This window comes from Chelonia mydas, chromosome 2 (genome assembly GCF_015237465.2).
Source record: "Chelonia mydas isolate rCheMyd1 chromosome 2, rCheMyd1.pri.v2, whole genome shotgun sequence".
In the NCBI taxonomy this organism is placed as follows: Eukaryota; Metazoa; Chordata; order Testudines; family Cheloniidae; genus Chelonia; species Chelonia mydas.
In genome coordinates, this window is record NC_057850.1 from 220,393,132 (window position 1) to 220,407,424 (window position 14,293).

General features: G+C 41.3%; 1 protein-coding gene across 3 annotated transcripts in view; it reads left to right on the top strand.

The window, feature by feature from the left end:
* SLC25A40 (solute carrier family 25 member 40) overlaps nt 1-14,293 on the top strand; it is a 91,243-nt gene that overhangs the window by 28,448 nt on the left and 48,502 nt on the right. For all 3 annotated transcript variants that reach the window (XM_027829019.3, XM_043541261.1, XM_007066720.4), the window contains one exon: nt 3,719-3,892. In XM_027829019.3, coding sequence (XP_027684820.2) covers nt 3,719-3,892 — 174 coding nt within the window. The remainder of the gene's footprint in view (nt 1-3,718; nt 3,893-14,293) is intronic.

Here is a 14,293-nt window from a genome sequence, read left to right on the forward strand (position 1 = left end):
TTTGTGTGTGCGTTTTTTAAAAACCTGCCAACCTGTGTGGCACTTTTCAGCAGGGTGAATACAAATGAATGATTCTTTTTGAAAGTATCAAAAAAATTGAATTTTTTTTATTTAAATCGAGATTTTTTTCCTTTTGTTGTTTAAATTATAATTGTTTCTTTTTAAAAATAAACTTGTTTCAAATGAAATCTGAATTGTTAAGGCCTAAATTTATTATTATCTCTTAAAACATTTGCATAAAAAATAAATATGCGGAATCCATGAGCCTCCATCAAAATCTTTGTGTTAAAGGCTGCTTTTCTATATAAAGAAAGAATCAGGGGGAAAATATTTAACTTTGAGGTCAGGCCAGGGGTGAAAGTAACACAGAAAACTTACCGGTGTGGGAGCCTGGCTTTGGGCCCCAGAAGGTGCGGGGTCTTGGGTAGAAAGGGGGCGGGGCTGAGGGGGTCAGCCTCCCCCAGCCAGCCCATCCGTGCTGCCTGGCTCACACTGCCTTAGGCTCCGGTGGCGATTTAAAAGGGCCCAGGGCTCTGGGCACTGCTGTGGCGGGGGGAAAGGGGCAGCGATGTATGGGCTGGTAGTGGTGGCCACTTCTTACCAGGTCAAGCTTTATAAATATAGCACAATAGGTCAGCCTAAGTCATTTAGGAGAGTGTCTCATTTTTTAAGAGACTTATGTGAGCAAAAACTTATCCTCCAGGCACTTTTACTTAGGAGTATTTGAAAAATTTCCTAGGATGACCTGAAATAATCAGTTCAATTCTCCTCTGAAAGTTAATCCTCCTGATTCATATAAACTAAATATTTCTCCTTGTCATACAGTTAAAACATGAATATATAGTACTAGGGTAAATGAAACAACAAATTCACACTACTGTGGTTCTTTTGGGTAATGTTGATTGCTAATTTGGCCCCTGAACCACTGAGATCTATGTATCACTGTGCTAGCCTATTTACTGCAGTGGTGCCTGCTGAAGTAATCACAGAGTAGTGTGGGGAAGTGTTCTACTGCTGTCATAAATATAAAGGGAAGGGTAAACACCTTTAAAATCCCTCCTGGCCAGAGGAAAAAACCTTTTACCTGTAAATGGTTAATAAGCTAGGATAACCTCCCTGGCACCTGACCAAAATGACCAATGAGGAGACAAGATACTTTCAAAAGCTGGAGGGAGGGAGAAACAAAGGCTCTCTCTGTCTGTGTGATGCTTTTGCAGGGGACAGAACAGGAATGGAGTCTTAGAACTTAGTAAGTAATCTAGCTAGATATGTGTTAGCTTCTGTTTTCTTTAAATGGCTGAGAAAATAAAATGTGCTGAATGGAATGTATATTCCTGTTTTTGTGTCTTTTTGTAACTTAAGGTTTTGCCTAGAGGGGTTCTCTATGTTTTGAATCTAATTACCCTGTAAGGTATTTACCATCCTGATTTTACAGAGGTGATTCTTTTACTTTTTCTTCAATTAAAATTCTTCTTTTAAGAACCTGATTGCTTTTTCATTGTTCTTAAGATCCAAGGGTTTGGGTCTGTGTTCACCTATGCAAATTGGTGAGGATTTTTATCAAACCTTCCCCAGGAAAGGGGGTATAGGTTTTGGGAGGATTTGGGGGGAAAGACATTTCCAAGCAGGCTCTTTCCCGGTTATATATCTGTTAGATGTTTGGTGGTGGCAGCAATAAAGTCCAAGGGCAAAAGGTAAAATAGTTGTACCTTGGGGAAGTTTTAACCTAAGCTGGTAAAAATAAGCTTAGGGGGTTTTCATGCAGGTTCCCACATCTGTACCCTAGAATTCAGAGTGGGGAAGGAACCTTGACAGCTGCAGAGGAAGAAAAAAGGTTGCCATCCCTAGAGACCTTCTGGAGAGGATTGCAGAGTAACTCTATGAAAATTTCATTAAGATCTCTTAGGAGGATACAAGGGACATCCTTATGTGTATAAAAAAAAAGATGTGCTTGCCCTCCCCCATCTAACTCAACAGGGGAATGAAAAGCAGATGCCAGCTCTACCTCTGTTTGTTATACCACTACCTTTTCTCATAGGAGTAAAATAATGAAAAGTCGATACCTGTGTCTTGTTAACTTGGGGCTGAGCTGGGCACCATCTTTACATTTAAACACTGTAAGAAAAAATACATGCACACACTTACCCAAGGTTCCTTCCCCTTCATCAGACTCATCCATACTCGGCTGGTGGGACTGGCTAGACTGTGGTCGAGTCTCGAACAGGTCCTGGCATGGCTAGACACACCTCTCCCCATGATTTCCCACTCCTCCTCCTTTTTCTCCTCCTTCTCACTGTTCATGTAGGGTGCTCTGGCTCCAGCAGGGTGTCTACGGTAGTCTGCAAGGTACTGGTGCAGTCTCTGCCACTCATGGTATGCAGCTCATTGTAAAAGAGACCGATCTGCAGCTCCACACCAGATTATTGGTTGGCCTCCCTGGCCTTGTGGTACTTCTACAGCAGTTCTTTCTCTTTCATGTGTCATTGCTGCTGATCCCCCTCATACCCCTTTGCTTGCAACCCCTGTGCAATCTTTCAGAGATGTCCACGCTTCTATGGCTGGTCTGTAGCTGTGCTTGCACAGCCTCTTCTCCCCACAGGCCCAGGGGACCCAGTACCTGCTGTCTACTCCCAGCAAAAGCGTGTCTAGTGTGTAGAGCTGTTATGGTTGGTTGGGCAGTTGCACACAACAAGGGAGAGCTGCTAGGTGTGCTTGTGAATTTGGGCAATCAGGAAAAGGCATTTCAAAAATATGGGGGTGTTTTAAAGGATGGTGGTGGCTTGTGGTTTCCGTGGCAGTGCAATTCATAATTGTGACCAGAGTGGTCACTGTTGGGCATTGCAGGCCAACTGCTGGAGAACTGTTAGGGTCGACATAGGTCACATAGTGTCTACACTCTCACTGTGTTGATCTCAGTAGGTCTACCATCACTCAAGGCAGTTCTGGGACATGGTTTTACTAAGTCACTATAACAGGGCGCATACGTTGGCCAGAGACAAATTTCAGTTTAGATACATGCACTAACAGGATGACCAAAGGCAACTTACGTCAACCTAAGTTTGTAGTGTAGACCAGGTACTAGCGTGCAGCAAGCCATGGTTGAATGTACAGCTCACTAGTTAGTCACACGCTAACTGGCTATGGGGACTCTGCTACCATGCACTAAAAGTTTTATAGTGTGCGTTCTGGAACTTTTAGTATGTGGTAGCATTGTCCACATAGCCAGTTGGTGTGCGGCAAACTAGTACAGTTTGTCACACACTGGGGGTATTTCTACACCCTAGTGACACAGCTATGGTGCTGCAACTTTGCTGCTGTAGCGCTGTAGTGTTAATGCTTCCTAGATTGATGGAAGGGGTTTTTCTGACTTTACAGATAATCCACCTCTCTAAGAGATGGTGATAGAAGTTGATAGAAGAATTCCTCCATCGACAGAGCTGCTATGTCTACATTGGGTTTGGGTGGACCTAACTATATTGTACAGAGCGCAAAATTTTTCACAGCCCTGAGCAATACAGTTAGGTCAACCTAAGTTTTATGTGTAGACCAGGCCTAGGTCTCTATGAAGACATAGCCTCTGATCTTTTGGCTGAAAGGAAAGAAAAATATAGGGTGGGAGAAAAGTTGGATTATTTTTAGTATTTGGGAAATTGCTCTATTAACAGAATTGACTGTTTTTAAGTCTTACTAATGAACCCTAATCTTTTCTCATTTTCAGTGGGTTCATTAACTGTAATAAGTCCACTGGAGTTGATCAGAACTAAAATGCAGTCTCGCCAATTATCTTACAAGCAACTGCGTATATACATCAATAATACAGTGGCCAAAGAGGGTTGGCGTTCACTCTGGAGGGGGTGGAGTCCCACTGCTCTGAGAGATGTACCTTTCTCAGGTAAGGGTTTATCTCGCATCAAAGTTTGCGTTATGGAGAATACTTGCTTGTCAATTCCTTTACATTTTTTCCTTATACTTTGATAACATTATAGCATGTGGCTCTAAGTAAGGTTGAGAGTGCTTTACTATTCTAAGTGCTTTAAAATCCATGTGCTTAATTGGACTGTCTTGAAATTTGCTGTGCCTCATGGGGATGTGGGGTAAGATTAAAGGTTCAAATTTGGGGTAACTTGAGCAAGGAGTTTCCCAGATATAGTCCTCCTAAAAAAAAAATGTTTACAGTATAACCTGCTTTTTCTAACTTTTTTTTGCACACAGCTAGGGTTCAAACTGTACTTCTGATCCTCCCCAAACTAATTTCACTCACTCACGATTTATCTATTTAGCTAATGCATGACACCCGCTGACCTTTTGGGGAAGCAATATTTCAAAAGTCATTGAGGGTTAAGTTTGTAACTCCAGCTCAGCTTAAGGTAAACTGATCTGCCAATGAGAGTGAAACATGCATGTGCAGCAAGACTGGGTCTCTGTTGCAAATTAGAGACTTTGCAGACAGCCTGATGCCAGTAACTGAGTGGGCTCACTGTGATATGCTATGGCCATTGAACCTGACCAGCACGCAAAGTACTGTGAGTTTGAGTCCTATCCGTGGCAACTTTCAAAGCATGTGTGTTGTGGGTGTTACTTTCTGTCTATATTCTGCCCTTTTGGAGCCTTATTGGAAGTTTTGTCCAGAGATCAATATTTCTGATTTAAGAACGAATATTTCAAAGTGCTCTAAGAGCTACATGCAGCATCTGATTTTACTTTTAGAAATCTTGCAAAGGAAAGTAGAATTAAAGAGAGAGAAGGTGAAAGACTCTCATAAGCAATTAGGATAATGTAATCAACTCATGCTTGTCAGTGATTTCATGAACAATGGGACTGAATGTGATCAAAGAAAAGCAAGTCACTGAGTCATTTAGTCAAGGGATTACTAATATTCGGCCCCCCTGAAATAAGCTGCTAATAACATTTTTGGAATCTGATAACTTTTCTGATGCAAAGCAATGGAAGATCTAAGAATTCCTTCCTTAAATGTACAGCATGGACTGCCACTGAGACCAGCTACTGAACAGGACCAAGAACCAATTCAGAAATATTTCAAGTTATTGCACTACAAAAGCTTTTGTACCTCTGCTTATAGACAGTAAGACATCTGTGCGAGCTATAGCTTACTCAGAAATACTTCTGTGAATGAAACACTGATTATATTTATTTTTATTAGAGGCTCTTGTGCAACCCAGTAAGACACCCCAGTGTTTCCACCTGTCTAGTGCAATGTTTGTTGTTTAATTGTAGTCTACTTCCATGACAGAGACATGTTTTTCAATTATTTTCTTATATGTTATCTGTTGAGCTTTTTCCCATCTTCTACCAAGTGGTGTCCAGTCAAGGGCTTGTCTAGGAATATGTTTTTTTGGCATCTGTACAACATTCCCAAACTACTTTAGCCTTCTCTCTTGAATTATTGTCTCTCTGCAGTCTGTTGGCCGATCCAACACATGATAGTTACTTTATCCTACCAATGAACACCAAGTAGTCTCCGCAAGTATCTGTGATGCAATGCGTTAAGTTTTCTGTTGTTGGCTTGTAGCATTTGCCAAGTTTCCAAAGCATGTAACTCAGTGACATTATAGAACTTTATCTTGGTTCTTGTGTGGATCTCTGCAGTTTTCCAAATATTTGCCAATCTCGACAAAACTCCACTTGCATTCCCAATTCTTGTTTCCACCTCCTAATTGAGTTGGCCAGCAGCACTGATTGTACTTCCAAAATATACACCTTGTTAACCGTACCATATTTATCACTATCAATCACATAGTTACCATCATTGCTGACTCCTCTTTCAGTGATCATGAATTTAATTTTCTTTTGGTTGATTCTTAATTCTGTTTTGGCAGCCTCACATTTGACATTGATAGTGGTGTTTTTCATGGCGTTATCATTTGTGTCCAACAGAACACTGCCATCTGCGAAGTCAAGATCTTAAAGTTTTCCTCTACTCCACATAACTTCTGTATCTTCCTTTGATGTTGCTCCTCGCATCTCATGATCTGTCAATACAGAAAAGAAGGGGTTGTAAGATGCAATCTCTGCTGCTGTTCCAGTGATGATATCGAACCAATTGGTCTCTCCACTCTCTGTCCTTACATATCATTTTGAACCTTCATACAGCTTCTTGACTAGTGATTCTGTTTTTCTAGGAAGCGCAGGTTGTTTCTCCATGGTGACTCTCTATGAATTCACTCAAAAGTCTTGATTAAATCTATGACGTTTAAGAATAATCCTCTCTGGTAGGCAAGCCCTTTGCAATCAATTGTCTCAGGGCAATGATGTCATCTTCACACAGTCTTTTCAGTTTAAAGCCTGCTTGCTCATTATGCAGTTTTTCATTTATGACTACTTTTGATTCTGTTCAATAGTATACTGGAGAACAGTTTTCCAGGTTCTAGAAGTAATGTTATTCCTCACCAGTTGTCACACATGAGTTGGTTGCCTTTCTTTGATAACTTATAGATGATACATTTCTTCCAGCCCACTGGGCAATGTTCTTTCTCTCATATGCTATATTACAAAGTTCATGTACTGCCACATTCTCTCCAACTTAAAGCTCTTCAGCAGTAATCTTATCTTGACAAGATGCTTTGCTGTTTTTGAGCTGCTTAATTTCTTTCTCTGTTTCTGCTTCTGAAATTTCTAACAGTGAAATGTTTAATTCTTCACCTTCTTTGCATCCACCAACTGGAATTGTTGGTTGAGTACTTCAGATGTTCTTGTGGCACCTTAGAGACTAACAAATTTATTTGAGCATAAGCTTTTGTGGGCTAAAACCCACTTCATCGGATGCATGCAGTGGAAAATACAGTAGGAAGATATATACATGTACATGGCAGAGGGGCATTGTGCCAGCAATGTACATTGTCCGGTTTGGCCAGTCTCTACCTAAAAGATTAAATGGACACAAATCAGATGTCAAGAATTATAACATTCAAAAACCAGTCGGAGAACACTTCAATCTCCCTGGTCACTCGATTACAGTCCTAAAAGTCGTAATACTACAACAAAAAAACTTTAAAAACAGATTCCAACGAGAAACTGCTGAATTGGAATTAATTTGCAAACTGGACACCATTAACTTTGGCTTGAATAAAGACTGGGAGTGGATGTGTCATTACATAAAGTAAAACTATTTCCCCATGCTTATTTTTCCCCCTACTGTTACTCACACCTTCTTGTCAACCGTTGGAAATGGGCCATCCTGATTATCACTACAAAAGCTTTTTTTCCCCTCCTGCTGATAATAGCTCACCTTAACTGATCACTCTCGTTATAGTGGGTATGGCAACACCCATTGTTTCATGATCTGTGTGTGTGTGTGTCTATCTATTGTATTTTCTACTGCATACATCTGATGAAGTGGATTTTAACCCACGAAAGCTTATGCTCAAATAAATTTGTTAGTCTCTAAGGTGCCACAGGTACTCCTTATTCTTTTTGCTGATACAGACTAACATGGCTACCACTCTGAAACCTGTCCGATGTTCTTGCTATCGCTCCTTTTGTTCTGCTTCTTTTGTTAACAATCTTCCATCTTTCACTTTTACGATATAATTCTGACTCTGGAACCGGGATAAAAATTGCTTACATAGCTGAAACAGTTACTTAGTCATCTCTCACTGACGCTTCTTTGGCTTCTGAAACTTTTTTAATCAGGCCATTCTCTTTTGTCTTTCCAACATAACTTCTTTACTACTTTGTCTTTCTCTATATACTGCCATTGCAATAGGTGGTGTTCTTCTTGGGTCACCTGTACTTGCCTCTTTTGGGGGGGGGGGGGGGGCTTTTCTTTCCTCAGTCAATTTCCATGCACGTAGCTGTATCCATTCCCTTTTCCTTGATCTTGGTTCAGGTGAAGTAGTGGCAGCTTCTTTGCAGACATCTCTGAAGCATGCCCATTGTTCTTCTATATCATCATCCAGTACCCACCACTCTTGAAATCCATTTGAGAGTTGGCTTTAAAATCCCTTTTGATTCCTGGGTCAGACAGTTTCTTCAAATCAAATGTAATTTCTCTTTTCCTGTTAGCTTATATTTTTGGCCTTATTCTAATGGACTGTAACCATCTAATCATATTGTGCAGCATGCTCACTAGGTGGTTTAACAGAACAAATGCTATCCCTTGAACCCAAGGACACTGTCATTAGCACTCTCTCTCAGTGCATGGCATAGGTACACAGGGCTAAGATCAGGTGGGGAGGTGAGAACAATCGTGCTCAGCACAAGCCCAGGCACATATTATTATTATTTTATTTTTATTTTGTTTTATTATCAGAGTGCCTCAGAACCCTAGTCATGCACCAGGACTTCATTGTGCTAGGAGCTTTACATACATGTACATAAAAAGGTCCCTTTCCCAAAGAGCTTAAAATAAGTATATGACAAGAGACAACACATGGATACAGATGGGAAGTACAAGGAAACAATGAGAGAGTATTGGTCAGCATGCTAGACAGTGGTCTCAGCTCACCAGCAGCCTAACTGTTGTCAAGAGTTTTGCTGGCATCTCGGCAAAGGAGAGTTTTTGAAGGTGGATAATGAGGTAGTTTTGCAGATGTTTTTGGGAGTACCTTCCAAGTGTAAAGGGCAGCATGGGGAAAAACACCAAAGGTGCTTGTTGAAAAGTTTAACGAGTGATGGAAGCAGGCATCATGGATTGATTGGAAGCAAGTGTCGTCAAACTCAATAGTGAATGACAGATGATAGAGCAGTGATAAACCCTGAAAAGAGCCTTGAAAGTGAAGACAAGCAGCTCATAGTTGATACAATAGAGAAGAGGGAGCCATGGGAGGTATGCAAAGAGAGGGATGTGGTGGTCAAAAGAAAGGGTTAGGAAAGTGATCTTCGCTGCAGAAGCATTCTGAATGAATTTGAGCGGGGCAAGATTGGATTTGTTAAGGCCAGAGAGAAGGATACTGCAATAATTGAAACATGAGGTGATGAGACCTTGGATGAGTGGCCCATCCTGTTGAGTCTGGGTGGGGAGATGTGAACAGGTATCCTCAGTACATGGCACAGACTCACAAACTGCTTGGGGGGTGGGATGAGAATACCCACTGAGATTAATAGAACAGTTCACACCTCTGAGCTATTATTTCAGGCTGTATTCATCTCTGGGGGGGTGTTCTTACTCAGTTTAGTGCGTCTGGTGAAGCGCTCTCCTGTCGACATAATTACTCCACCTCAACAAGAGGAGGAAGCTATATTGGCGAGAGAGCGTCTCTCTCGCTGACATAGCGGAATGTAGACACTGCTTTAAGTCAATGTAAGTTACGTCACTCAGGGGGGTGGTTTTGTCACACCTCTGAGCGACATAAGTTGCTTCGATTTAAGCAGTAGCATAGACAAGCCCTGAGATGAATGGGCCATTTCACCCCTCTCTGAGCCTCGTGTGCTGTAGATGGATGTGTAGAGCCACTTCCCTATATACTGGACTCAAATTTGGGGTAGGACTCTCTGCATTTCCACTCTTCTGTCCTTTCCTACCTTTACAGCCCCACCACCTTCCTTTCTCTAGAGACATTGAGAAACAAATAGAAAGGTGGAGCAGCAGGGATGAAGAAGGGCTCAGAGCAGCTGGGACATGGAGATGGGCATAGCTGTGGGTGTGGTGGAGGGTTTGGAGGATTGGGTTGGAAGATGTAAGGGACTTCATGTCAGTCTCTGCATCTTCTCTCCAGCTACTTAACTTGCGGAGTCCTCCCTATATCTTGTCAATAGGGAGGAGGGCTGGGAGAAAGGACTGGGTTGTGATGATCATGCAAAGAGATGGGAGATGATTTAGAATTGATGTGCAGCCAGTGCCTTTTGTGACAGGGGTAATTACTGCTAAGGAGTCAGAGACTCAGAGGGGGAGAGCTTGGCTGTGGTTCATGAGAAAATGGAGATTTTATTTTTATTTTTTTTTATTTTTAAAAACAGGGAAATTAACTGCCCCAAAACTTGATTTACGCAGATTAAGGTTGTTCAGTGCTGCCTTGTGCCCTTCCAGAATGTGGAGAGTGACTAAATATAATCCTCTGAACACCAGGAAATACAAAGTAAGGTACATGCCACCACTGCAGTACAACTTTCTCTGCCTCTTTGAGCAGTACCCCTGCACACCAATAACACACATACTAGCACTCAGAATTAGCTCTAGTTAACCCTTTTTGAGTTAGCCTAGCTTTAGTAAAAGTCGCTACACAGTAAAATAACACTCGAGCTGCACAGAGTGATTAGATTAGCAATGCAGAGTAGCTGTGTTCCCACTGCATTATCTGCTTGAGCATCAACAACATTTGAACTTTAACGCGTATCCCCGACAGGCCAGCTAGCTTGAGTTTAAAATGCCACCTAACTTGAGCTAGAGACTTGTGAGCAGACAGGAGTCAGGATAGGGGCAACACTGAAGTTATACCACAAGCCCACATGGCAGTGAAAACAGGCTCCCATATGCTGCAGAATGCCTTAGGAACTGAGCACTGTTGGACAAAATCTGATGCTTTCTCTTGCTAAGGCAAAACTTGGGTCAGGCATAACAAACAGCTGGCCTACATGCAAACACTGAGACTACTCCACACAAACCACCCCACACTTAGAACGTAAAACAAGAATGGCCATATTGGGTCAGACCAAAGGTCCATCTACCCCAGTATCCTGTCTTCCGACAGGGGCCAATGCCAGGTGCCCCAGAGGGAATGAACAGAATAGGTAATCATCAAGTGATCCATCCCATCGCCCATTCCCACCTTCTGGAAAACAGAGGCTAGGGACACCATCCCTGTCCATCCTGGCTAATAGCCATTGATGGACGTATCCTCCATGAACTTATCTAGTTCTTTTTTGAACCCTGTTATAGTCTTGGCCTTCACAACATCCTCTGGCAAGGAATTCTACAGGTTGACTGTGAGTTGTGTGGAAAAAATACTTCCTTTTCTTTGTTTTAAACCTGCTTCCTATTAATTTCATTTGGTGACCCCTAGTTCTTGTATTATGAGGGGGAGTAAATAACGGTTCCTTATTTACTTTCTCCACACCAGTCATGATTTTATAAACCTCTATCATATTCTCCCTTAGGTGTCACTTTTCCAAGCTGGAAAGTCCCAGTCTTATTAATCTCTCCTCATATGGCAGCCATTCATACCCCTAATCATTTTTGTTACCCTTTTCTGAACCTTTTCCAATTCCAGTATATCTTTTTTGAGATGGAGCGACCATATCTACATGCAGTATTCAAGATGGGGGTGTATCATGGATTTATTTAGAGGCAATATGATATTTTCTGTCCTATTATCTATCCCTTTCTTAATGATTCCCAACATTCTGTTTGCTTTTTTGGCTGCTGCTGCACATTGGGTGGATGTTTTCAGAGAACGATCCACAATGACTCCCAAGATCTCTTTCTTGAGTGGCAACAGCTAATTTAGAGTCCATCATTTTATACGTACAGTTGGATTGTGTTTTCCAATGTGCATTACTTTGCATTTATCAACATTGAATTTCATCTACCATTTTGTTGCCCAGTCACCCAGTTTTGTGAGATCCCTTTTTAATCCTTAACAGTCTGCTTTAGACTTAACTAACTTGAGTAGTTTTCTATCATCCGCAAATTTTGCCACCTCACTGTTTACCCCTTTTTCCAGATCATTTATGAATATTTTGAATAAGACTGGTCCTAGTACAGATGCCTGGAGGACACCACTATTTATCTCTCTCCATTCTGAAAACTGACCATTTATTCCTATCCTTTGTTTCCTATCTTTTAACCAGTTACCAATCCATAAGAGGACCTTCCCTGTTGTCCCATGACAGCTTACCTTTTGGAGGCCTTTGGTGAGGGACCTTGTCAAAGGCTTTTTGAAAATCTAAGTACACTATATCCACTGGATCCCCCTCGTCCACATGCTTGTTGACCTCCTCAAAGAGTTCTAGTAGATTGATGAGGCATGATTTCACTTTACAAAAAACATGTTGACTCTTCTCCAACAAATTATGTTCATCTGTATGTCTGACAATTTTGTTCTTTACTATCGTTTCAACCAGTTTACCCAGTACTGAAGTCAGGCTTACCGGCCTGTAATTGCTGGGATCGCCTTTGGAGCCCTTTTTAAAAATTGGTGTCACATTAGCTATCCTCCAGTCATTGATACGGAAGCTAATTTAAATGATAGGTTACAGACTACAGTTAGTAGTTTTGCAGTTTCACATTTGAGTTCCTTCAGAACTCTCGGGTCAATGCCATCTGGTTCTGGTGAGTTATTACTATTAAGTTTATCAATTTGTTCCAAAACTTCCTCTAAGGACATCTCAATCTGGGACAGTTTTTCAGATTTGTCACCTAAAAAGAATGGCTCAGGTTTGGGAATCTCTCTCAGATCCTCAGCTGTGAAGGCCGATGCAAAGAATTCATTTAGTGTCTCTGCAATGGCCTTATTGTCCTTGAGTGCTCCTTTAGCACTTTGATCGTCCAGTGGCCTCACTGGTTGTTTAGGAGGCTTCCAGCTTCTGATGTACTTAAAAAAATTTTGCTATTTTTTGAGTCTTTGGCTAGTTGTTCTTCAGATTCTTTTTTGGACTTCCTAACTATATTTTTACACTTCATTTGCCAGATTTTATGCTCCTTTCTATTTTCCTCACTAGGATTTAACTTCCACTTTTTAAAGGATACCGTTTGCCTCTCACTGCTTCTTTAACTTGGTTGTTTAGCCATGGTGGCACTTTTTTGGTTCTCTTACTATGTTTTTTAATTTGGGATATACATTTAAGTTGAGCCTCTATTATGGTGTCTTTAAAAGTTTCCATGCAGCTTGCAGGGTTTTCACTTTTTGCGCTGTACCTTTTAATTTCTGTTTAACTAACTTCCTCATTTTTGTGTAGTCCCCCTTTCTGAAACTAAATGCTACAGTGTTGGGCTGCTGTGGTGTTTTCCGGGGATGTTAAATTTAATTATATTATGGTCACTATTACCAAGCGGTCCAGCTATATTCACCTCTTGGACCAGATCCTATGCTCCACTTAGGACTAAATAAAGAATTGCCTCTCCTCTTGTGGATTCCAGGACTAGCTGCTCCAAGAAGCAGTCATTTAAGATGTCAAGAAACTTTATCTCTGCATCCTGTCCTGAGGTGACATGTATCCAGTCAATATGGGGATAATTGAAATCCCCCATTATTATTGAGTTTTTTATTTTAATAGCCTCTCTAATCTCCCTGAGCATTTCACAGTCACTATCACCATCCTGGTCAGGTGGTTGGTAATATATCTCTACTGCTATATTCTTATTATTAGAGCATGGAATTGTTATCCATAGAGATTCTGTGGTACAGTTTGGTTCATTTAAGATTTTTACTTCATTTGATTCTACGCTTTCTTTCACATATAGTTTCACTCCCCCACCAGCATGACCTGTTCTGTCCTTCCGATATATTTTGTACCTTGGTATTACTGTGTCCCTTTCATTATCCTCATTCCACAAAGTTTCTTTGATGCCTGTTATATCGATATCCTCTAGTTCACCCATCTTCTTATTTAGACTTCTAGCATTGATATATAAGCACTTTAAAAACTTTTCAGCTGTCTACCATTACATGATATAATTGAATGGGACTTTTTTTCATTTGAGTTTCTTGTCAGATCCTACCTGTATTTTATCATTATCCATCCTCTCCTCCTTACAGGAACATAGAGAATCTGTATTAATAGATCCTCCCCTAAGGAATGTCTCTGTCCGAAACACGTGGTCCTCCACACTTGTCGGCTTTCCCGCAGCACTTAGTTTAAAAACTGCTCTACGACCTTTTTAATTTTAAGTGCCAGCAATCTGGTTCCATTTTAGTTCCCCTTCACTCTTGCCCTGCGGATTTTTTCTGAGACATTGGCTTCTCTGATTCCTCACTAGCCCCTAAAGACCACTGTCATATGTGCCACTAAACAGATGACAATCCCCATGACAAGAAAATGCTTTTATGTTCCTCTACTGCCACAGCCTACAGAATTTAGTGCTGAAATCAGGCATAGTTGATCTTTCAGGGTACACATGCACCTCTCATCATTCACAGCAGCAATTCTGCCAGCCTGCTCCAGTTTGTCCCACCTCCATTCAGTACAGCTGCACCCAACTCAGTGAACGGTAGTTGGAATTGGAGGCAAAAAAATGCTACAGTTGAAACGTGTGGAACACAAAACAATTGCACAGTATTGTAGTTGTTTCTCAGGTCTCTTTATTATGGAACCTAAACTAACTGAAGCATTCCCAGTGGCTATTTTGCCATCTTCAGGGGGAAGAGTTAAGGTCATGTTGAAGGGGTAGCATGTACCT